This window comes from Mustela nigripes, chromosome 13 (assembly GCF_022355385.1).
Source record: "Mustela nigripes isolate SB6536 chromosome 13, MUSNIG.SB6536, whole genome shotgun sequence".
NCBI classification, from domain to species: Eukaryota; Metazoa; Chordata; class Mammalia; order Carnivora; family Mustelidae; genus Mustela; species Mustela nigripes.
The window spans coordinates 41,903,649-41,930,392 of NC_081569.1; the positions used below are offsets into that span (position 1 = coordinate 41,903,649).

Here is a 26,744-nt window from a genome sequence, read left to right on the forward strand (position 1 = left end):
TTGTTGAAGTATCTACTAAACACCCAAATCTGAATAATAGTCTGTCAATCACTCTTCCATGTCAAGTGGTTTTCCAGGAAAAAAGCAACTTGTTCAGCTGACAATTCAAACAATGCACAGGTATTTTTCCTTGAGACAATTATCCTTATTAAGTGCTTAATATTTATTTCCTTCTTTGTCACACAAAATATTAAAGACATATACTCAAGAGCTTAAGTTTATTAAAACTAAATCTTTCCTAGTCCACCAAGAACATTATTTTTTTAAAAGATTTTATTTATTTATTTGATAGATCACAAGCAGGCAGAGAGGCAGGCGGGGGGTTGGGGGAACACGTTCTCCACTGAGCAAAGACCTCAACACGGGGCTCGATCCCAGAACCCTGGGATCATGACCTGAGCCAAAGCCAGAGGCTTAACCCGCTGAGCCACCCAGGTGCCCCCACCAAGAATATTCTTAAGTGAAACTAGTGCTCTTTTCTTTTGTTTCATCTTATTTTTTACTGTGACTATGCAGTAGTGAACAATGCAATGGCTGGCTGCTAGGGAAGTTAGGTGCCACTGCCCTGATTCATGCTAAGACAGCCACAATTTTAGCTAACGTTGCTTCTGCACCATCAGCACCAGTGGTGGCACAGTGAAAAATCACATATTATTTTAGTATTATGAAAATAGTTTTGACTTTTTTTGGGATAATTTTTTTAAATGACATAAAATAAGGAAGGAACATATGCTTAGAAAGTAAAAAGATGAAATGATCATGAGTCTACATTAAGTCCTAGCCAAATGAATCAAAAATCAAAATCAAATCAACAAAATTAACTATTCTCATTTCAGAATTTCCAGTATTCTAGGCCTAGTTTTTTTATCCAGGTTAATGCAGTGTTTTTAAAAAAGAAACTCTGAATCAATTGGATTATCCTTTATAGTGACCACTGTCTGTTATGGGGATTGGGGGGGGGGGACGGGGGAGGAGTTGTTTGTTTTTATCACCAATGTTATCCAGTGATTTTTGTTATGACTTGAATGGGCCACTGGAATTCATTTGTACCCTAGAGGCAGATTACTCCTAGGAGAATCAGAAAACACTGCCCTGGCACACTGCAGGAAGTTGGTCTAATTATAACAAAATTGAACAGCAAGCCATGAGTAGTTCCAGACTTTTATACTAAATAAAGTAATTGTGAGACAAATTAACATGGTAAGTTACACTTGCTAAAGGGGCAAATTTTATTAAAAGAGAAATGTCTTTCAGGGTAGTTTCACTCAATGCTATGAAATTTTCCATGCAAATTCTTCTTCCATTGGTCAAAAGGACCAAAATATTAAAGAAGCTTCCAGCTGAAGAAGTAATTCCAACATAATGTTATTATTTACATTTCTAACACAGACCTCACTTGCCACTAAATTAAAACAAATTTTAAGTATGACTAAGCTAATATAAAGTTCTATAAAGTTATAGAAAATATATCAAATTATTTTATATATCAGAATTATTTTTAATGTACTTGTATGTATTAAATTCCCTATGATATTAAAAATCCTATTATAAATCTTAAAGCACTCAGCCCTCAAATCTGCCTTTTGAGAAGCCTCAAATTTCACTATGCTACTGTAAGACAATAGTCAACATGTGCCTCTGGAATTCCTATAGAGATAAGCAAATCAGGAAGGATTGAAGAACCCCAGAGGAGCACTTCTTATCAAGGCTCTAAATAAAGTCTCACTCACTAAAAATGGTTCCATTTTATTGCTTTTTACAAGTGTAAAAACCACTGCTACAGAGAGGAATTAAATATAATTGAGAAACTACCACACTCTAGAACCAAAGTCAGAAAGGCAGCCTGGATTTGAAAGTTATCTATAGATCAAACTGTAAGCTCCACAAGGGCAGTAGATCATACTTGCTTCACCCCATGAACATTAGGCATCCAGAACAGGGCTTTCCACAAGACGACATTAAATATTTAGTGAATGAACAAATGGCTACGGAACACTGGGAAACAGAAATGATGGTAAAGAAGAAAAACATGAATTACATTTCCATATTTTCTTTTAAAAAATGGTATATTATCAAATGGGCTCCATTAAAAGCTCAAGAATGGATAAGAATATAATTTTTTATATAGCTAGATATAATGAACCATGCATACCCACCAGGCTTGATGTCCTTGTAAACAAAGCTTTCCAAGCCATATATGAACTCCCCTGAATGTGCGCCTGCATCCGCATGGCAGCAATAACCAGAATGCAAAGCATTTAAGAGACACCTTAATTTCACATGTAAAACATGTCTAAACTTAATTCAAAGAATTAGAAATCATGTAACAGACAGGAAAAATGTGGTGACAACAAAACCATCTATTTCTAAGGAAACATTCACAGTGAAACCATTTCCAGTAGTTCAACATACAAACTTTATTATATTACAACAAAATTTCCTAATAATTGAAATTATAACAATTAACAATTTCAAATTAAGCAAGGCAGACAAATACCAATTATGGCCAATGTCTCAATAAATTAGTTGAAATTTTCAAACAGTGCAAAAGTCTGCTATTTTGGTTCCCTTTTCACTCACTGTTTTGCCCATTTGCAGAATGAAATATTGCTGTGATAGTTATTCTAACCTCAGAGTTAATTTTAGTCTGATTTTTTTCCCTTTAGATACACTGTTTGAATCCTTTCTATCCATTCTTATTAGTGATGGCTACATAGCACTGTCCTCCATTTCCCGCCTCATATATAGTCCAGAAGCGAAGGTAAATTTAACCTTCCTAAAAACACAGCTTTGATGACACCACCTCCTAGGTTTTTAAAGAAAGAAAAAGAAAATCTTACTACTAACTCTCTCACTGGTTACAGATGGAAAGTCCACCATGACACAACTAAAAATATAGGATCTACGTACAGCCAGAGTAGGTTCGAATTAGAGCTCTAACATTTTCTAGCTGTGTGACTTAGGACAAGTTATGTAACTTGCAGCCTTCTCAACTGTAAAATGGGAACAATAATAGCCTTATAGAATTATGACTATTAAATGAGTCAATACATCTAAAGTATTTTAAAGAGTGGCAATTAGTAAATGCTCAATAAGTATTAGCTACTATCATTGTTATAACCATCACCACTGTCACCATCATGGCATTCAAATCTCTTAAAATTGACCTAAAGCGAGCTTTCCAACTTACAGCTAACTACATTCCATTGACTCCCAAATTCTGAGCTGTTCCCCATACATGTTCTATTCTTCCCTCTCTTTACTGTCTCCTCTACCTAGAAAACCCTCTCTCCTTTTCTGCACTCACCTTTTAGATACAGCTGAAATATTTATCTTCACAGTGTCTGCCCTGATATCTTTGGCTTAATGTAGTATGTTTGTTCTGAACTCCCTTACCATTCTTGTCTGTACCTCTTTGATGAGACTCAACATATTTTCCTGTTTATGATTGATTATGCACATTTCTTAATTTTACAACTAAAATGTAAGGTTTTTGACAGCAGGATTCACAGATTTTCTGATTTTTCTGTTTCCAACAATGTGTTGAGCAGATTGGCATCAGAGTTCTCAAAAGTACCTGGTAACTAAACAATATTGCCTTCAATTCTAATTTTAAACCTAGCATTCTATCCCCAGCCAAATAAAACAAGTGCTTAAGTTAAAAAAAAAAAAAAAAAAAAAAATACTTTCAGACTTGAAAGGATTTTAACAATTATATCCAATGTATCCTTTCTTAAAAGCTACTAGGCTACTAGATACACTTAAGCAAAGCAAAGTAACAAACTAATGAACAAAACTCAATGGACACAGAAAACAGTGAATTAAACACAGAAAACAGATGAAGACCAATTCTATGATGACAACTGTGCATGCAGCAGGACTGAAAAAACCATTTCAAAGCAAGATCTCCAAGAGAAAAATGGGTCCAAGAAGGAGACCAATAGGTGGATGGGGCAATTAGAAAGTAACGCTGATAGTCATGTAACAGATTTCACATAGCAAGTGTAAAGAATTGAAGATAAATTTACACAGAAAACAAAGCAAATGAAAAAGTATTTACAAATTCAAGAAAAACAAAAGGTTGTATAAGAAAGAAAATATAGTCATAGTACATTTGACCTACACAGTGAATTACACTGTCATAGTAATTAAATTTTGACAATACCCAAAATTATGACAATACCCCAAAATTATGATATGACCATATTATGAGGAGAGGGAGGGGAATTTAGACTGAAAGGAGATGGTAAGAGAAGTAAACTTCCTGACTACCATAACAGAAAAGCTGAGATAATACCTTACATTAATAGATTAGATAATGACAAACATTAGTATATCTAAAATCATGGCTCCCTTTAAGGAATGGGTCTAAAGGGTAAAGAAGAGTGGGTAAAGAATAGTGGAATAGGAGACTGACATTTTCCATCAGAAGTCTTTTTGGCAAAACTATTTGATTTTAAAGTGTATGTATATATCATTTAGATAAAATTAACTATTGTAAATACAGAATATACAGGATTTGGGAAACTTTGGCCTCACTAGGAATTTCATCTCTCCCTTTACTTTATAATAGCCCTTCCAGGAAAATAAACTCACTACAGTAAGATAAAAGGAGAGAAACATCAAGAAGTTTATTTTTTACTGTTGGGCCAAATGTTTAAAAATGAACTCATTTATATCTCAGTTTTATTTTTTCCCACGATTGTGGGCAGTACTGTATTTTACCAAATGAAACATATCAAGTAAAAATGCTTTTTTAAAGCAGATTAGCATGAGGACTTTGTTTCCAATTTTATCATCTGCTGCTTGGGGTTGAATCACTTTCCTTACCTCTCTGAGTCTCTATACATGTGCGATGGTAACTTTGTGCTTTTAAAACCAAGAAATAAGTAGAAAAATAATAAGCCTCAAAATAAAGTATGGTATTAAGTAATAATTATTAATAATGGTGGAATGCAAAGAATCTAAAGACCAGGGTGTCTTTTATTATTCGCATGAATAATAATACATGAAAATGTGACTGATACTCACAGAAACTAGAAAAATAATTGTACTCAGTCAAGATAATTAAATGTATTGCAATTAAAAAACCCAATAGCAACATATATCCCAATTATCCCATATTCCCCAATTCATCTCTTTAACTTTTTTTAAATACTGTTTTCAAGTAATCTCTACACACAACCTGGGGCTTGAATCCATAACCCCAAGATCAAGAGTCACATGTTCTACCAATTTAGCCAGCCAGGCACCCAGAATTCTCTTTAATACTCAAAACATTTTTCTGAAAAAATCTAAGAGAGTAATGTTAAAACTGAGTATACTTTCTGAATTTAAGTTGTATCCCACCAAAACCTAAATTTTATCATCCAAGAAGCTATTATTATATACTATATAAGCCTAATAGACCTACTTACACATGGTGCCACAGACATTCAGACCCTATATATCAAGTCATCCTTAATAGCCTCTCTGCCACGGCTAAACATATGAATTTCCTAAGCATTAAAGACCCAGGAGTCAAAATTTCATAGGTACTCAATACAGAACATACAGTACATTATCATTTGCCAATTAAGCTGTCCACTACTAGAACAGGAGAGACTATACATGCTTTTTCTTGCAGTTCACTGGAAACACAAAAAAATTTTTTAAACAATCACAGTTATTTCTATCCAAAAATAAAAAAGAAAGAGGAATTGGAGGTTTGCTTCTGAAAAGGGAAAATATAGCTTAATTTTGTATATACATAATAAATTATATGTGTATAATAATGCTATATAATATATATATTATGATACATTTTATTATATATACCAATTTATCTAAATATATGTCAATATGCCTACTAATGAATATGTATCATTAAATATAGTGTGTTAAAAAATAAACTTAATCTGACCTGTATCAAGAAAGAAGTGAAATTCTAGTGCTCTCCAAGTCTTTCTCTTCATTTTACAGTACTATTTCCACATATACTAATTAACCAAGAGTGAATAAAAGTAAATAATCACACTGAATTGTCATGAGACAAATCAATTTTCATCTTGCTTTATTTATCACATAAAAGTAATAGAAAAAAGAATACTGTTTTCATAAAAATATAAATTCTTAAGCTTCAGAAGACAAAATATGCTCAAGTATTAAAAAGAGAAAAGAAAAACATTTTTAATTTTTTCAAAATTTCTTTCATTAAGACAGCCTCCTCTGTATTTTAAGTATTTTAGTAATATTTTATAAAAGAATCAATAATTCTGTATATGAAAAAGCATTTGAGGCAAAAAGAATCAGAAGAATTGATAAAGAATTTAAATGAGCAAATATTTTTAAGAGAGATTTCTTATTGATTCAATTAAATGTCAGCAGCTTAAGCCAGGAAACAAAATCTTAGTATATCTGAGTATCATTTCTTAGTATATCTGATAACGATGCTGAATACAATCAGGAACTGGGGTGTGATCTGATTGAAAGAGAAATACTGGAGGTTTGGAAAAGTCTTTCAACTTATCACTCTCTAGACTGCTTTTTCATCTTATCCTTATTCTTGCTCCATAAACCAAATCCAAATCGTCCTCAGATTTATTTTTAGATAAAAATAAAAATACTAAACCTTAAGGTAAGATGTTAAAATGTTGAAATCTGAAGAACCAGTTTTTAAAAATATCTTATACAATATATAGAGATATAGCTAGAAATAGAATTACAGCACCATTTCCTCTAAACATTTATTTCACTATATCGATATGCTGAACCTCATTATCTCCCATGGATATACCTAAAAATGTAGAGGAGGAACCTATTAACATTTGGCAGAAACAAACACATCTGCAAGATCTCACAGAAAAGTCTCTAAAACACAGCACAATAAAAACGACTGGTTGAGGAAGGTGGGAAAATAAAACTGGCAGTGAGATCAAACAATCACATGGCAATGATTCCTAAGTGCAAGTCATTAACATACTTACAGTCAAAATTTTGAGATATGATTTTGAAAGAATATTCTTTCTTTGGAACTACAACTTATGGAGGCTTAATAAAGCATCCTCTCTACAGTGCATTAAATATATCTAAAACCTAAATATATGTAAGCTTATCTAAAACAAACATATTGTATCGCTTCTCAGTCTTTTGGCTAAGATCATGTGTGAAACAAACATATTGTACCTTTCTCCGCTGCTTTTTGAAGGGCTTCTTCAATTCGGGATAGCTCTTTCTGTTTAATATCTTGCAAGGATTTTTCTTCTTTTTCAGCATCATATTTAATACCTAAAAATATATGGTAAGTTCACATACTAGGAAATACAATTATTAAATAAAGAGGAAAAGTTCAAACTCATTATGATTATGTGTGTATTTACAAGTCTTGTAAGCCATTTTTTGGTAATTCAAAAGAGCTGCATTCTTTAAATTAGTTTTACAAAAAGCTTAAACATAAATAAATGATTCCTATTTATTTACAAAGCTTTAATCAAAACAGAAAGGAGAAACAGAAAGAAATTAAAGGGAGAGAGGAAGAAAGGAAAAAGGGTAAAGGGTGAAAGAATGAGTAGAAACGTAAAAGGGAGAAAAAGAAGGAAGGCAGAAAATATAACATAATTTTCAGTTATTTTTGTCTGAGGAGTAAAATTTTGGGTAATTATAAAAAACATATAACATCCAGTACTAGCTGGTTATAAATACAGATTAATAAAAAGACTTTCCAAATTTAAGACTACCAACAATCAGAAAATATATATCCTTTTTATCCAGAAATCTCATTTCTGATCATGTATCCTAAGGAAATAATAAAAAAGAACAAAAAGATACCTATAAGAATGAGGTGTTTATAATGTTCAATGGAGGAGCCCAAAACAGTAGGCACCGCACAATAAAATACCATACAGCCTTTCAAAATTACCCCATCATATACCAAAAATATGTACATTAAGTAAAAAAACAGATCCATGTTGTATACATAATGTGATAAATACTACATCAAATCAAATATGTATATAGTAAAGCATGGAAAGCAAAATATAAAAATAAAAATTGTGTTTGCTTTATGGTTGGGAAAACAAGTAATTTTTCCCTAAAATATCCAAACTTTTCTTAACATTACCTTGTTCTTATAACTGAACAAACAGTTGAACGAAATATATTACCTAAATAAACACTATTGCTTTATATAGTCATTAAAAATTAAAATACTTTCATTTATGATAGAAAAAAATTACCTATTTCACACACATTTTTGAATGAGCATTCTCTCAAAATGAGAAGCAACAAAATAAAGAAAAAAAAGTCCATTCTTTAAATCTGTAGATTAACACATCAGTACTTTTTAAAAACTTATTTCACTTCCTTCTCCAAAAGCAAATTTTTAATGCATCTCAAACTGAAAATGAAGGCTTAGTTGCAAAATAATTATTTGCAGAGAAGATAATAAATTTAACAAACAGTTGGAATTATTCTTCCCAACAATAACATAAAAATATTTTATGCACAATTCTGGCAATATATATGCATATATATGTAAAATGTATAAATGTAAAATATAAAATATATATGTGCATATATGTATATAATTAGTTTAAAGTACCTTCTATTTTATTAAACATAATAAAATACTTAACCATTTAATAAAATACTTAACCATTTAATTTCACTATGCTATTGCTGGTTGGTTATAACCTAAAACAACATACTTGCTCCAGGGACAACAAGCAGGTAGAGTCCCTCTAGGGTCGCAATAACTGCTTCTCCATAAAGGTTCTTCCAAGGAATCTTCAAAGTTAATTTATCTAAAGAAACAAAATTTCAACCTTAAATTCCTTTTTGGGCTACTCCAGAAGATACACATTTCCCACTTTGCATTTAGAGAAAAAGTATAACAAAGCCCATCACACACACAGTATGTATATCACTCAGGAAAAAATGAAAAAACTCCAACACTGAAGTTTGCAAAGATCTCTTCCATATTATTACTATTTGAAGTAACTATTCATACTGTGCTTACACTTTTTAAACTTTCTGGTATCATCTCATTTGATATGTCCAACATACAAGAAGAATGAGGCAGCTATTATTTCAATTTTGAAAACAGAAAACTCACTCCCAGAGAAGTTAAATAAATTACATAAATCTACCTAAGTCATCAGTGTGGATGCCAGAGTAACCCAACTACTCATACCACCAGAATCACTGGCACCTTTAAATAAAAATTTCTGAAGTTCAAAGAACAGTCTAATAGCATAATAAGCAGAAGAGGCAATAAAATAACACATGTAAGGGAGCTTACTTTGATTCACCTGCATGCCTTATGTTGGTAAACAGTTTTAGCTGGGAATCTATTCCCACGGTTCAAATTATTTCTCCATTTAAATTTTACTTTTTCTGGGGCCCCTGAGTGGCTCAGTCACTAAGCATCTGTCTTCAGCTGGGGTCATGATCCCAGGGTGCAGGGATCAAGCCCAGCATCATCATCAAGCTTCTCCCTCTCCCACTCCCTCTGCTGTGTTCCCTCTCTCATGTCTCTCTCTGTCAAATAAATAAAATCTTTTTTTTTAAATTTATTTTTCCTTCTGTCTATAAACCTGTTGAGTTTCCTAAATAGTTACCATGTTGGTGGAGTCTAGAGGCAATGCCAGTGTATATCTGGGCCATTTCTAAGTCAAATGACTTTAGAGTAAGAACCACCGGTATTTATAACAGATACTGTTACATATGCAGCTAACTCATAAACTCTGAAAAAGTTGATTTGAGGGACAGCTGGGTGGCATCTGATTCTTATTTCCGCTCAGGTTATGATCTCAGGGTCTTGAGATGAAGCTCTGCAATGGGCAAGGTGGTGGGCATGGAGTCTGCTCAAGATTCTCTCTCCCCCACCTTCTTCCACCCCTTCCCCTGCTCACATGCACATCCTCTTGTCTCCAACATAATAAAGTCTTTTTTTAAAAAGTTGATTTGTGGCTCAGTGGGTTAAGCCACTGCCTTCGGCTCAGGTCATGATCTCAGGGTCCTGGAATCGAGCCCCGCATCGGGCTCTCTGCTCAGTGGGGAGCCTGCTTCCCTTCCTCTCTCTCTGCCTGCCTCTCTGCCTACTTGTGATCTCTCTCTGTCAAATAAATAAAATCTTAAAAAAAAAAAAAAGTCAATTTGATTACCTTTATGGTGAGCATGAGACTGAAAAAGTCAGAAATGCCCCTTTAACTATAGCACACCAAAAAAGGGATATCTGTTCCCTATACCTTTTCTTCTCTCTATTTGTCCTCATTCATTATCCTCCCATCCTTTATTATCCTGACTTCCATCCTTTATTATCCTGACTTCCACTGGAATTAAGTTAGTTATATCACTGCCTTCCATTTACAGTATAGGAAATTTTTAAATCTTTAAGTAAAAGGATAACCAAGGATCACTCACAAATATGTCTAGCTCTTAGAAAACCAGAACATTCTTGAGCTTACTTCACCACACTGACTTTACAGATTAGGTGTAATATTTTAACCTCAGAAAAATTTAATAACTAATAGAAATGCTCCCTAAACCAAAAAAGGGACAAATATTTTTAAAAATATGCTTTTATCCTTATACGTAAAGGGTCAGTGAGTAACCCTGAAGGGAGTCATTAAATTTTTATGCTTTAACAAATTCTGAAACTTCAGCAAACCTCTTCTAAAATGTAAACCTAGTTCTAATAACATAATGAATAATGTAAAAGTTCTTTAGTCACATATAACTCATCCAGTACCCCAGAAATGCAATTTTAATACTATGTCCTAAAATTGGATCTAACTTCTTTGAAGACAAACATATATTTATCCTTGCCTCTCCCACAGCTACCTACGTAGTCTCACACATAACACTGTGTGCATAAATATCTCTAAGGAAAAAAGGATAAATGAATGGCATTAACTTTACTCTAGGATTTCAGTTAAGCATGCAGGACCACAGTACTTCTAGATATCACCACAGCTAAATATCACCACTTCACCCAGCACATGGCTCAGTATAACAGACAAGCAAAAAAAATAATGCCTGCCCTAGGGATGCTCTCAATCTAAGGGAGTGTCACCTGTTTCAAGAGACAGAAACATAAAAACATTACTTTATATTAAAACGAACATGTATAAGGTGATACAAAGTAAACTCAAACAGAAGTATTCAAGTAGTCGCTGAGATGCTAGAACAGTGAAAGACAAAGCCTCCCCTGAATACAAAACAAATGAGGAAGGAAAGCCATCTGGTGAAGTAGCAGGATGATGGAAGTAGAAGGAATGATGGTGGCATAAGTGAAAATTCTAAAGTAACAGCAAGTTATCTAGGGCTGTAAACTACATTTTTATAAAAAGTAAAAATCAGGTAATATGGAACAGTTGAGAGGACTTCATGGGTTAGTGTTCTATTAAAAAATTTCTTCAACAGAGAGGAAAGCTAGCTATGGATGACCTTTGTGTAAGAGTTTAGCTGCAAACACTTTCTACTTACCAAGACATATCCTCTACACCACGTTGCTGCATAGTATATCAAGTGAAATGACTGAACAAAACATGAGGGAAATAAGCTACACTTAAATTTTATTTACTAGTACTTGGCAAATTATATTACTTCCACTTTTAATGAAAAAGCATATAGAACTTAGATATCAATTTTGAAAATCAAGATATATTTTGTGTAGTAGAACCAAAACCTAAAAAGTATCATTGCAGTTTAAAAGTCCTTCCATTTGAAGAGTCATTTTCTACCCTTTTGGCAGAAATTCTGAAGTATTTAAGTATTACATACAATGTATATTAGGCCCAGAGCTCCAAAAAATCTAAACAACATAAGTCAAAACCTCTCACATTTTTGTTTTAGATCAAATAACACCAGAAAAATAAAAAACTAAAAGGATTAAGAATCACTCAAGTGAAGATTACTTACCAATTTGGCCAGCTTTGACTTTAAAAGGAACATCCAACTCACTCTTCAAAAGAAAGAAAAAAATTTTAAAACATCTTAAAATTATTAAGCACCCCCAAAATTACCTTTACATCATCATTTAAATACACAATCAATCAATACACAATCATCTCACAGAAAAAACACGAAATAAATTTTCTGTATCTGAGTAATTCAGGACATCCTGAAATAAAAAAAGAATTTCTACTGACTCAAATTGGACTTTGAGGAAAGAACCACAAGAGAAACAAAACTATAAATAGGAACAATAGGAAAAGAGTTTGTAGCTAAAGAAAGTAATTGGATAAACTAAATACTTGTTTTAATAAACCAAACCAAGATGGATGGAAATGCCATGAACCTAAAATAATGATGGGCACCGTTTACCTGAAACACTAAAATAGGAAAAGAAAGAGTCCTTTCACAAAAATTAGATGAAAACAATAACTGAACAATTATTTTCACTCAAATAAAATGTATGGCAAATAAGCAAAAGAATCTTAAAGGAAAGGGAGATTATCCACTTACTATTTACCAAATTAGCATTTACTTTATATTAAGTTATTGACAGGTACCAATAATTAATAAAAATAAACTTTCATTTATCCAGATTCCAAACCACCAGAAAGTACAAATAACTTTTTTATTCACAGAGTGTTAAGCAATACCAATATTCACAATGATCACTTGAGTCTTAAGAATGATTAAAAATTAAACCAATCAGAATTACTAAAAATTAAACCAATCTAACCAATTTGTTACCTTAGTACATACTATCAACCTGGTGACTGAAATATAGCACTTTAGGTAACAATCAGTTAACTAAAATAATCAGTTTACCCAATCATCTGATTACGCAAGCATTCAAGGCAAACAGGAATGAAACATAATACTGATCATTTTGTAGATCAAAAAACAAAATTCCTCTCTGGTGGTTAAGAGAGCAGCTCTACACCCAAGGTGGCAGTGGCAAGTTGGAGAGGTGGGAAATGTATTCAAGGGCATTCATATTATACTTTATGTTATGCAGGATACAAACTCTGAACTATACACTTCTAAAAGTTTGGGCTCATGTGCGCTTCGATCCTCATGAAATGATTTTTCACAAAAAATAAATGTAAAGGGGCGCCTGGGTGGCTCCGTGGGTTAAAGCCTCTGCCTTCAGCTCAGGTCATGATCCCAGAGTCCTGGGATCGAGCCTCGAATCAGGCTCTCTGCTCAACAGGAAGCCTGTTTCAGAGAGCCTGCTTCCCCCTCTCTCTCTGCTCTGCCTGCCTCTCTGCCTACTTGTGATCTCTGTCTGTTAAATAAATAAATAAAATCTTAAAAAATAAATAAATGTAAAGAACCCATAGTCAAAGTAAAACCTAATCCAACTTGGGGCGCCTGGTGGCTCAGTGGGTTAAGCCGCTGCCTTCGTCTCAGGTCATGATCTCAGAGTCCTGGGATCGAGTCCAGCATCCGGCTCTCTGCTCAGCAGAGAGCCTGCTTCCCTCTCTCTCTCTCTCTCTGCCTGCCTCTCCATCTACTTGTGATTTCTCTCTGTCAAATAAACAAATAAAATCTTAAAAAAAAAAAAAAAACCTAATCCAACTTAATTGGGGAAAGGAGGCTAGTTTGAATTAATGGAGATTATTAATTACTAAATAATTTACTATATTTAACTATAACCCAAATTCAAACTACACTAACAGAGTTCAATTTGTCTCTTAAATATCCTCTTATATATCCTCTCACCACAATTCTTTATTTTTTTTTTAAGATTTTATTTATTTATTTGACAGAGAGCCACACAGAAGGAACACAAGCAGGAGGAGTGGGAGAGGGAGAAGCAGGCCTCCCACCATGCAGGGAGCCCAAGGCGGGGCTCAATCCCAAGACCTGAAGATCCCGACCTGAGCTGAAGGCTGATAGTTAAAGAATGAGCCACCCAGTTGCCCAGTTGCCCTCACTGCAATTCTATTTATACTTCTTTCCTTCTAAAATATTTTCCTAAAAAGGGAAAAAAATAACCTTTACTCCAATCTCCAGCAAAAGAGTCTTACGTTCTAAATTTTGGGGTAAAATTTAAAAAGTTGTAGCACCCTATATAAATAAAGGAAGGGAAAAAAAATTAAATATTTTGAGTGCCCACTACTTTTAATCTTAGGCCACAAAAGCAAAGACATACTATATTACTTTGTACTATTAACTCCAATTTAAAGATGATTAAACTAATGCTCACAGAAACTTAGAAACTTGCCAAAAGTCACATAGCTGGTAAAATGGCAGAACCAGCCCTGAAACCCAGGTCTGCCACACTCCAAGGTCCATGCCCTTTCCAGCATGCCTGCCAAGTTGTTTCCAGCAGAACAAAATAAATTGTTAATCCACGTGACAAAGTTCTACTCTTAAGATCTTTAATATCCAAAACTGGCTTCCCTGAGACCAGTCATTTGAGCACTTTGGGTATAAGACTCTCCTTAATTACACAGTTCATCATGTAGAAATCCAACCAGAAGTCAACACTAGGATTACAAAACATACTGTAGCTGTTAGATATCTGACCTGTTAATTAAAGAATAAACTCATTTTGAGGCATCTGGGTGGCTCAGTGGGTTAACTTTCTGACTCTTGATTTTTGGCTCAGGTCATGGTCTCAGGGTTGTGAGACTAAGCTCTGCATCAGGCTCCATGCTCAGCACAGAGTCTTCTTGGGATTCACTTTCTCCCTCTCTCTCTGGCCCTCCCACTCCTCACGTCTGTGTGCTCTCACTCTTTTTTTCTCTCTCTCTAAAACAGATAAACAAAATCTTAAAAAAAGAAAAAAAAAAACCTCATTCTTAAGACTTTGTAAAATCAAATTAAGTCTGATAGGCTAAGGCCTAATAGACCGGGAGGAGGAATAGGGGATAGAGCACTAGAATCCAAAAAATCTACTTGATCTATTAATATTACCGTAATATTATAAGGCTGGACTGTCAATGTATTTCCAAAAATGCAATTATTCATTTGAAAAATTGTTAAAGTCAAGTTCTTATTTACCAAATATGTAAAGATAATTCTGGAGAAAATTAAAGTGAGACAAATGTCTACTACAAATCTATTCAGTCAAATTAAGTCAAGGAAAAACATTTCACTTTCTAAGAGAGAGCATTTTGATCAACAGGAAAAAAAAAATCTAATTTTAATCTCAGATTCTCCTAAAGCAAACAGTTCAAAAAGTAATCCTTCTCTGAGTGACTCAATCACTTTATCTGGTACCTGGTACCAGATACCAAGTAACCAAGAATTTCTGAAAGTTTACCAAATTAACTGAGTGATCAACATAGTTTGAAAACTTACCAGAGCATTTTCTTTTATCTGTAGGTTATCTAAAGCCACATTACCTTTAAAAAAAAAAGGGTGGGGGAGGAAAAATATGAAGTTAAAATATCAATTAGTATAGCCTGTCATAATGCAGTATGAAACACTATGACACTATGCTAAGAGTTAAGAAGACAATAGGTAAGAAAAGCAAACTTCAAGAACTTAAGCAGCCACTAACACAAAGTGTTGCTATATATGCAAATGGTAGTATATATATGTAGGTTAGCCCAGGACAAAAGAAATTACAAAATACTTAAACTGGCTAACATTCAAGTAGACAATGAGAAAGAATGTGGAGACTCTCAGACTAAAGAACTCCAGAACCAAAGAAAATACCTATCATTTTGAATGACTAAGCAAAAAACCTCAAAACAAAACAAAAAAAAGAAAGAAAAAAAGGACATAAATAGATGACTATTAGAACAGATCAATCATATTGTAACACAGGATTCTCTCCTTAATTATGCTATCAATGAACATTTTTTATAGGAATATAATGTTAGTCTTTTGAAACTCCAAACATGGCATCTTCCCAATGATTATTGTTTATGGTTCTAAAGTTACCTTTTTTTTTTAACCCACTGAGCCACCCAGGTGCCCTGTTACCTTTTTTTTTTTAAAGTAAACTCTATACCCCAATATGGGGCTCGAACTCATGACCCCAAGATCAAGAGTCACTACTCTACCAAATGAGCCAGCCAGATGCCCCCACTGTTCTAATGTTAACTCATCCAATTCTTCTTAAATCTAAAGCCATTATGGTAAGATTACATGACTCCAGTTTTAAAGGCTGTACTTACATTTGTTGATATAATATACTTAAATATTCTTACTTACATAAAAACCGAACCAAAAGAAAAAGGTTTCCATTTCACTTAAATTCTCTGAAGGTTAATAAAACTATTCTTCACTATTAAATGTAAGCATGAGTTATTCAGTTATATATTTTCTTAATCACTCATGACACATTTATATTTTTAAAAATACTATACTTTCGGGCACCTAGATGGCTCAGTTGGTTAATGACTACCTTTGGCTCAGGTCATGATCCTGAAGTCCTGGGATCGAGTCCTATATCAGGCTCTCTGCTCAGCAGGGAGTATGCTTCTCCTTCTGACCCTCCCCTCTCCTGTACTCTCTCTCACTCTCTCTCTAATATATAAATAAATAAAAATTTCTTTAAAAAAATACAATGCTTTCTATGCTACCCACAAGTATTTTTTGAACAAGTAATTTTTCCATCACAGTCCTTTGGAGTGAACTAAAAAGAATATTTAATTCTTTTATGCTATTGTTAAAGATGTACTTTTCCCAGATCTCAGATTTTTTTCAAACAAAAAACACTTCCTATGAGTTAGGTGCTGAAAAGAGAGAGATGAGAAGAACAACATCCCTGCTATTACGGAGCTCACAGCCTAGCAAAGGAGACCAAATTTCTAAAATTTTAGAAATATTCTAGTGGCATTCCAATAGAAGAGTGCAGAGATGCAAAGAAGGAGAAACCTAACTGCCTAAGGAGATCAAGAACTTCCCACCAAAGTCTTGGCTAGAAGGCCAATGAAATATTTACCAGGTGGATAAGAAAAGAGAGCAAATACATATGCATGAGTAAGACACATTTTAGAAACCACATGTGGTTTAGTGTAGCTAGAGGGTGTGAGAAAAAAAAAATAGGAGATAAAGTCAGAGAGGTTGGCAGAAGCCAGACTAACAAAGAATTTTTAGGATGAAAAGTTCAGATTGGTCACAACACAGAGATGAAAAATGTATAAAAGGGATGACAAAATCAGAGCTATATTTTAGAACCATTACTCTGCTCCTCTAAGAAATAACCATGGATCTGTCCAAACAATTTAGCTACAAGGATATTGCAGTACTGGTTAAAAGGGCAGAAACAATGGATGAATAGGAAGGAGGGAGAGTGGAGGGAGAGGGAACCTAAAGAACTGAATTTCCAAGAAGAAGGCATAAATCATAATACATCTATAATATAGAGCAAAAAATTAGACAGATATGGGAGAATATTAACTTTTTAAAAAGGGGGCAAGCCCAGATTGATCCAATCTGATATAAAGAGTATATATGCACACATACAAAGAAAACAACTGTAAGACTAGACATCTTATGATCAGAGTGGTTATTTCCATATAATAAAGTTCATTTGTTATCTAAAATAAACTGCTGAAAGCTGCAAAAAAATGAGAGAAGCCTCACAATAGGGAAGAAAATACATTGTAATAGGAAGAAATGGAAATAATATAGGCAGTCAAGCAGTTTCTACAATACACTAAAGAAAAGGGGGGGTCTGGGTGGCTCAGTCTGTTAAGTATTTGACTCTTGATTTTTGTTCATATCATCATCACAGGGTCCTGAGATCAAGCCTGTGTTGCCCTGCATCACCCTGTTGCCCAGGAGTCTGCTTAAGATTCTCTCCCCCTCAAACCCTCTTACAATGTTGGTAGGAATGCAAGTTGGTGCAGCCAGTTTGGAAAACAGTGTGGATATTCCTTAAGAAAAAAATAGAGTTACCCTGACCCTGCAATTGCACTACTGGGTATTTACCCCAAAGATACAGATGTAGTGAAAAGAAGGGCCATCTGGGGGCGCCTGGGTGGCTCAGTGGGTTAAAGCCTCTGCCTTCGGCTCAGGTCATGATCCCAGGGTCCTGGGATCAAGCCCCGCATCGGGCTCTCTGTTCAGCAGGGAACCTGCTTCTCCCTCTCTCTCTGCCTGCTTCTCTGCCTACTTGTGATCTCTGTCTGTCAAATTAATAAATAAAATCTTAAAAAAAAAAAAAAGGGCAATCTGTACCCCAATGTTTACAGCAACAATGGCCACAGTCACCAAACTGTGGAAAGAACCAAAATGCCCTTCAATGGACAAATGGATAAGGAAGATGTGGTCCATATACACTATGGAGTATTATGCATCCATCAGAAAGAATGAATACCCAACTTTTGTATCAACATGGATGGGACTGGAAGAGATTATGCTGAGTGAAGTAGGTCAAGCAGAGAGAGTCAATTATCATACGGTTTCACTTATTTGGGGAGCATAACAAATAACACGGAGGACATGGGTAGATGGAGTAGCGAAAGGAGTTGAAGGAAATTGGAAGGGGAGATGAACCATGAGAGACTATGGACTCTAAAAAACAATCTGAGGGTTTTGAAGGGGGGGGGGGGGGGGAGGTTGGGGGACCCAAGTGGTGGGTATTACGGAGGGCACATATTGCATGGAGCACTGGGTGTGGTGCATAAACAATGAATTTTAGAACACTGAAAAAAAATTAAATTTAATTAAAAAAAAAAAAAAGATTCTCTCTCCCTCTCCCTCTGCTCTTCTCCCTGCTTATATGTGCTCTATCTCAAGTGAGAGAAAGGAAGGAAGGAAGAGAAAGAAAGAAAAAGAAAAATATACTAAGTAGAAATTAAAACCTGAAATAGTAACTTCAGGGTCAAAAAGGCAAAGTCAGAGTAAGAAGTTATAGGTAGAATTGACAAGATGGTATCACAGACCAAATGCAGGGGTAAAGCTGTTGTAGAAAACAGACATGTGTTCTGGAACTGGGGGGAAAAAAGGTCCTTAAGAAGTATTATGTGTATGACCAGTACTGTTACTTTGATCCTATTCTCTCAGCTCATATCTTCCTCTCTAGACAAGGGAATTTCGATTAAACTTGGTATTCATGGGGGTAAAAAAAGGAAGTATTATGTGCAAAAATTACATAAAAAATAAAAATATTCCTGGATTTAATTCCTTCAGAAAATGAATTATAAATAATTACAACTAGGAACTCTATTCAAGACAAAAGAAGTAAACTGCACAAATGTTAGTACATATTGGAAGCAATCCAAACTAGTTTAACAAGATCTAAGACCCATATAGAGACTTGTGAACTTGCTCATGAATCTGGATTCATCAACCCAGTGATTCCCCACTCATGGGTCAAGAGTCACCAAGAGTTCTCATGAAAAATCTGCATTAGATATGAAGTAATTTTTAAAATAATTATTAAGACACTAACATAATATATGTAAAAATATGAATGTGCTTATAAAAAGTAGGCTGTTTCTAGCACAGTGGCACTTTGATTCTTCAATGAATAGGTGGTATTTAAAAGTGAAATACTGAAAACTACCAATGGCTAACAGAGTTAAACAAGTATTCTTAGAAAGTCAGACAAAGAGATTATTGTTAACAGGATTAGGATTTTTTTAATTAATTTTTTTTAGGTTTTTTAAGTTTTTATAGTAATTAAATATGATTTTTATTTTAAATTATATAAATTATAATAAAAATGGAAAACAAAGCACAGGTAACTTCTAACATCAATAGGAGCTCAATATATTTTATATACATTCCTCTTATATCTAATAGTCAACTTACTTAGAGAAGCATTTAAAAAAATCTTATTTCTGCTTATGGTTTAGCAAACAAATGCATATTCCCTCTCTGAAAAATGTGAATGCTATCTAACAAACAGTAAATATAACAACGAAATAAGAATGACACATTCTATAAGTTATTTGCACTGAAGGAGGAGCCACTAGCCTCAGTACAAAGAAAAGGGGAGGAACAGTAGCAAATTGCAGATTAACACCAGGGTGAAAGTGCATTCATTCAACCAGCAGCTGAGTGCTTTATCTAGGTTATGCACTGTGCTAACATGTATTCTTCCACTCAACTGCCTGCTTTTCTGAAGATATATATGCAGGAGTTGAACTGCCTAACCTCGGAATGTCAGAAATTCTGTTTATATAAAAAATAATTTATAAGACTAAGATTAAAGCAGACCCCCTCCTAAATATCAACCATTTTATATTTAACTGGATAGTAAGGAAAAGTTAATATTTAATTTCCTGTTCTACTTCAAGATAGCATAATAATTCCATATATAAACAAATAACTTTATTGCTATAGCCAGATCACAGGGCTAAGAACAGAGACCAAAGTTCCTGAAAATCTGGAGAAAGGGTAAATATTCGAGTCAAAACTTTAAAAAACAGGGGCACCTGGGTGGCTCAGTGGGTTGAGCCTCTGCCTTCAGCTCAGGTCATGATCTCAGGGTCCTGGGATTGAGCCCAGCATCGGGCTCTCTGCTCAGCGGGGAGCTTGCTTCCCCCCCTCTCTGCCTGCTGCTCTGCCTGCTTGCTATCTCTCTCTCTGTCAAAGAAATAAATAAAATCTTTAAGAAAAAAAAACTTTAAAAAACAAACAAGAAAAAGAATGAATTGGAGATGGATAAACTAGATAAACTTAACACTGACAGCAAGAAGGGCACTAAAGCCAGTTCCACAATCAGGTGTCTCTAATCCCATGGAAAAGTTCCATGGAGACAATGGTGATAGACAAGGAAGGAAGTTCTATGAAGTGTTTCCCCTTTATGATGAACTGACAGGCCTAAAGAGTGAGAGTAAGCAGTAAGTACAGTCTGTGTTTCAGAAGAGGTTTCTCATTCTCACATTATGATTCTCAGTAATAAACTAAAATTATTTTGATGAGCATACATAGTTAGGGAGTCACACATAGAGTTCCATAGTTAATCTTAAATATTTATTTATTTATTTATTCTTGCTAGAGGAAAGAGAGCTAGAGCACTTCACAAGCAGGGGGAGGGGCAGAGGGAGAAGCAGACTCCCCACTGAGCAGGGAGCCAGACACAGGACTCCAATCCAGGACCATGGGATCATGACCTGAGTTGATGGCAGACGCCCAACCAACCAAGCCACCCAAGTGCCCCAAAGTTAATCATAAAGAGTATTTTCAGAAGTACCTGGATCAAAATTTATCTAATAATCTTTACTAATGAACCAGAAGATGAAAATGATAGTAAATCCATTAAATTAGCAAGTGACACCAAGGTAAGCAGAGTTGGAGTCACCTCAAAAAAATACAATAGAAAAAGAAATGTCGCAGGGGCGCCTGGGTGGCTCAGTGGGTTAAGCCGCTGCCTTCAGCTCAGGTCATGATCTCAGGGTCCTGGGATCGAGTCCCGCATCGGGCTCTCTGCTCGGCAGGGAGCCTGCTTCCTCCTCCCTCTCTCTCTCTGCTTGCCTCTCTAACTACTTGTGATCTCTATCTGTCAAATAAATAAATAAAATCTTAAAAAAAAAAAAAGAAATGTTGCTAAATTAAAGAAAACAACCAACTTAGTACATTTAGGAATACAAATGAAATGGTACTGGCATAATATGAAACAAGCCTAAATTCAAGAATGGATTCTAAAGCACCTAATAGCTTACAAAATAAATGAAGAAAGACAGTACTGATGTTAAATACTTCCAGGCAGTAATAATCTGTCTGAACTTTCACAGAAGTTTAGCTATATCTTTCTTATGGTACTTAACTACCTAAATCCCCAACTTGATTATAAATTCCTTACTGATTCTCCTCATAGTAGAAGCTCAATAAACACTGACATAATTGATTTAGAATGCATATTATACTAGAGTAGGACAACTACAATAAGAACTAAAATTGAGAAGGGCGCCTGGGTGGCTCAGTTGTTAAGTGTCTGCCTTTGGCTCAGGTCATGATCCCAGGGTCCTGGGATCAAGCCCCACATCAGGCTTTCTGCTCAGCAAGAAACCTCCTCCCTCTCCCACTCCCCCTGCTTGTGTGTCCCCTCTCTCACTGTCTGTCAAATAAATAAATAAAATCTTTTTTAAAAAGAAAAGAACATAAAATCGTTCTATTTCAGAAAACACTCTTGGAGCTACCTTTCTTGATCTTCCATTGAAGGAGACAGGACATAGAAGACATCAAGCAAAAGAAACTGAGGCACAGGAAGGCTAAATGACTGGCCTAAGGACACTATGTCAACCTAGTAAGTGGTAGAGCCAGGGCTCAAATTTTCTGATGCCCAGTGTTTTGCTCAGAATATCACACTGTCTCCCAAAGAGCAGAGCAGAATGGGTAGAGAATCTTAATTCTGAAAATAATTCTATCTTCTTTGTGGAGAAAAAATGCCATACATTGAGAGGCCTGTGTAGTTGGTGGATCCACTTTTGGTCTTTGCATTTTAAGAGTGTGAAAAAAATCCCAAACCAAAAGGGAAACTAAAATCAGTAAACCTAACAAGGACAAAACCAGTAAAAAAGGATAGAGTCAAGGTTTATGTTAGGAGGATTATCAGAAGAAAGGAGAGTGGCACAGTGGAAAACACAGAAGCAGGAGATGGTCATCATAGTACTTTTCATAAATCTACATTTTTCCAAAAACAAAGACAGAAATTCATAAGTTATAACTATTCAGAACCATAAAGATCTTTAAACCTAATTCCTGCTCACTTTACATATGAGAAAAATAAAGCCTAAAAATATCAGGTGGTTTATCTAAAATCATACAATTATTGTGTAGCAGTGCAATAAAACCTCGGTCTCCTGACTCCCCGGTCAATGTTGTTAACATAAAACAGATATTAATTTAAAACTGTTTAAAAATAAAACAAAACAGCCCAACAAACAAAAATGCCATGCCTACTCCATGAAACTAGTTTTGCATATTATAAAACAATAAAAAAAAATTCATAATGCTGGGACGCCTGGGTGGCTCAGTGGGTTAAGGCCTCTGCCTTGGGCTCTGGTCATGATCTCAGGGTTCTGGGATCGAGCCCCGCATCAGGCTCTCTGCGGTGGGGAGCCAGCTTCCTCTCTCTCTCTCTCTGCCTACCTCTCCCTCTACTTGTGATCTCTGTCTGTCAAATAAATAAATAAAACATTTAAAAAAAAATAAAACATTAAAAAAAATTTAATGCTATATATTTATTTTGTTTCCTTTATGTATCACAGACTCATTACTTGAAAGTATATCAAAATACTGAGACATACTCATTCTCAAAAAGTGAACTAATGTAAATGACTGAACGGTTTTTCAAAGCATAAATCAAATTATTTTAATAACCATTGTTTTAGTAAAGAATACTGAAGAAACTATTGTAGCAATTCATTTCAATTGAACATTTCCATTCAACCCAAATTAACTAATTTAGTTAACAGGCTCCTTTTTCTTGTAAGATTTATTTAAGTAATCCCTATACCTCATGTGGGGCTTGAAACACAATCCCAAGATCAAGAGTCACACTTTTGTCACTCTCCTCTGCCCCTCCCTCCTCCAACAGAGCCATGTAGGCACCTCCCACAGAACTCCCTTTAATAGTTTAGAGACTTTGTCTTGGGAGACATCGTGAGAGGAAACAATTGACTCTTACTCTTTCCATTTCCCTGTTCAAATAGGAAGTCTTGGCAAAGAAAGGTGGAAAGCTGCCAGATTACCAACTTTCTCCCTTTCAGGAACATTTCAGGGATCTCATAAACGAGTAGTGTAGCAGAGCTTCCAAGCAAAATGATTATCAAACTACCAACCTCCAGTTTTTTTTTTTTCTGGAAAAGGGAGGAATTTTTAATTTATGATGCTTTTAAAAGGGTGGCAAGGTTATTTTCAAATTAAGTTTTTAAGCATTGCTTTGATAATAACTGAACCTAAATATGTATTACAATACTGAACTTTGTTATTTATTTTACATGCTATATATAGGACAAGCTACTGACAAATGTGGCCTTCACTACACCAGGTGCTGGCTGGGAGGAAAGGGCAAAAAAAGAATTCCTCTACAAGTTTAGAAATATCTTGATACGGCTATGTTTTATTTGTCAAGGTTAAAAAGAAGCAAAGAGGCCTACTTTTTCCCGTATTCTCAAGCTACTCTACAGCTACCAGTTAGGACAATGTAAAATATTAGATTTGAATTTGTAACATTTCACTTTCACGACTGTGACTCTTCCCTCACCATTCTGAATGAAGAACAAAGAGGAAAGATGCCGTGATCATAATTTCCCACTGTGTAAGAAGAGCAAGAGGCACAAAGACAACTAATGAAGGAGATCACTCTGCTCTGGCCTTGTTCAAATCACAAAGGTTAAAAGCCAGAAGAGATGACCTTGCCTAACCACCTCATTTACAGACAAGAAACTAGGAGTCACTTGTCAGTGACTTGCCAAAAGCCACATAACTAGGCAGTATCAAAGATGGAATTAGATCCCTCTTTCCTTAAGCTGCTCTACTCCCAACAGTATCTGGCAGCTGGCGGAAAAGTGTCAGGCCTGAGGTGAAGGACAGCACAGTCATCAGCACGGGCTCAGCATGGTTTGCAGAGCTACGAACTCTGTGGGCACTCCACCTGGCTTCTATCCCTGGTCACTGTAGCCACTCCCTGGAGCCAATACATCCCAGCCTCTTGTATACTCTACCCATCAAATGGAAGTGAGAATTCGGAATGAAGGATTTTCCTGCTGACATTCCATAGTAAAACATTTCAAAAAATCAAACTGACAAGATTCTACATTGCTTAATACTACTTAAATCAAGTTGCAAAAGATAAGGCATTTCAACATACCTTTTCAAAAACATGTTACTCTTAAAACAATTATATCCTGGACACAGCTCAAATGGCTAAGGGCTGTACAATTTATTTTAGGTACCAGTTTCTAGAGAACAAAACCCTTCCTAACTGAACAAGCAAGCAACATGCCACCACATATTTTTCTGAGCCTTTGAAAACCTGACTTACAAACCTGCTGGGATATAAGTATATATACTTATATAAAATATAAGTATTTTAAGTTAAATTCAAATGTAAATGGGGTTTTTTTTAAGAAGTTTGGAAAATAAGTGTTTAGATGTGTTGTGTTAGCGCTATACCAAACTGTCAAACTACAGAATATGAAAACCCTAAGTTTAAATAAAGCCTAGAAGAAACATATTCATGAAAATAAAACAAAGCAAGCTATTTTCATAACTCAGCCAGGTTTGTTTGTCATATTACTATCAGTATTAACAATTTAACAATTATAAGTACAAAGGATTTTCAAATCATTTAGTCCCAAACACAGTGCTATTTCCTCATTTTACAGATAAGGAAAATGAGGCTTAAAGAATTAAAATGTTTTGCTACAGGTCCCACAGTTAGTAAATAATCAGGGCCTCATTTTCCTACAACAAGGTTTTTTAAAAGATATTCAACTTAAATCACTGTATTGGGAATTGGGACGCCTGGGTGGCTCAGTAGGGTAACTGTCTGCCTTTGGCTCAGGTCATGATCCCAGCCAGGGTCCTGGGATTGAGTCCCTCCTAGTCAGTGCTCCTAGCTCAGCAGGGAGCCTGCTTCTCCCTCTGTTTGCTGCTCCCCCAGCTTGTGCTCTCTCACTCTCTGACAAATAAATAAATAAAATCTTAAACACACACACAGGAATTGTTTGGCATTAAAAAAAATCTTTGAAAGAATAAAAACAGGGGTGCTTAGGTGGCTTAGTCGTTAAGCATCTGATTTCAATTGAGGTTATGATCCCATGGGCCTGGGATCCAGGCCCACACTGCGTTCCAGGTGTACATCGGGCTCCCTGCTCAAAGGAGAGCCTGCTTCTCCCTCTCCCTTTGCTGCTCCCCCTGCTTGTGCTCCTTCTTTCTGTGTCAAATAAAAAAACAAAATCTTGGGGCACCTGGGTGGCTCAGTGGGTTGAGCCGTTGCCTTTGGCTCAGGTCATGATCTCGGGGTCCTGGGATCGAGTCCCGCATCGGGCTCTCTGCTCAGCGGGGAGCCTGCTTCCTTCTCTCTCTCTCTCTGCCTGCCTCTCAGTGTACTTGTAATTTCTCTCTGTCAAATAAATAAATAAAATCTTTAAAAAAAAAAATCTTAAAAAAATAAATCAATCAAAAAAATAAAAGAGGGGCACCTGGGTGGCTCAGTGGGTTAAGCCACTACCTTCGGCTCAGGTCATGATCTCAGGGTCCTGGGACCGACTCTGCTCAGCGGGGAGCCTGCTTCCCTATCTCTCTCTCTCTCTGGCTGCCTCTCCATCTACTTGTGATTTCTCTCTGTCAAATTAATAAATAAAATTAAAAAAAAAAAAGAAAGAAAAGAAAAGAATAAAAACAGAAAAAAGAAAAAGACAGCTTTTTTTTTTTGGCTTCTCCAATTTAAAGGCAATTTCCATAGTATACTTCCTGTTTCTAGACTTTCAAATAAAATTTCCTCATCCTTTTTATTCTACAACTTTTTGTTCATCATGAATTTCACTGTGAATGTCTATGTATGTATGAATAAATGCACACAATCCTTTTCAAATTGTCTACACAATATTTAGACTTTTGAAACTACTTCCTGACATCATTTTGCATTCTTACCAAGATGATACCTTTCAATCACTTAAGACATGTTTCCTTCTTAAACTGTAAATTTCATGAGGCATACACATTTCTCTAAGTTCTTTTTCACTTCTTACTACATTGTGTTCAGCACCCAGAAGGTCCCTTAAAAATGAAGAAGACAGGGGCGCCTGGGGGGCTCAGTGGGTTAAGCCTCTGCCTTCAGCTCCGGTCATAATCTCAGGGTCCTGGGATTGAGCCCCACATTGGACTCTCTGCTCAGTGGGGAGCCTGATCCCCCCACCCCCTGTCTCTGCCTACTTGTGATCTCT

At 35.4% G+C, this 26,744-nt stretch overlaps 1 protein-coding gene across 3 annotated transcripts in view; it reads right to left on the minus strand.

The window, feature by feature from the left end:
- The window catches only part of VPS13C (vacuolar protein sorting 13 homolog C), a 183,204-nt gene that overhangs the window by 152,939 nt on the left and 3,521 nt on the right, over positions 1–26,744 (minus strand). For 2 of the 3 annotated variants that reach the window (XR_009399065.1, XM_059372078.1), the window contains exons 2-5: positions 15,244–15,287; positions 11,902–11,944; positions 8,685–8,780; positions 7,165–7,266 (exon numbers count right to left, since the gene is read on the minus strand). Coding sequence is in view for 2 of the 3 variants with exons in the window: in XM_059372078.1 (XP_059228061.1) it covers positions 7,165–7,266; positions 8,685–8,780; positions 11,902–11,944; positions 15,244–15,287 (285 nt within the window). In the remaining variant the exon portion in view is untranslated. Of the gene's footprint in view, positions 1–2,156; positions 2,220–7,164; positions 7,267–8,684; positions 8,781–11,901; positions 11,945–15,243; positions 15,288–26,744 lie in introns of all 3 variants that reach the window. The other variant, XM_059372079.1, reaches the window with a different exon arrangement.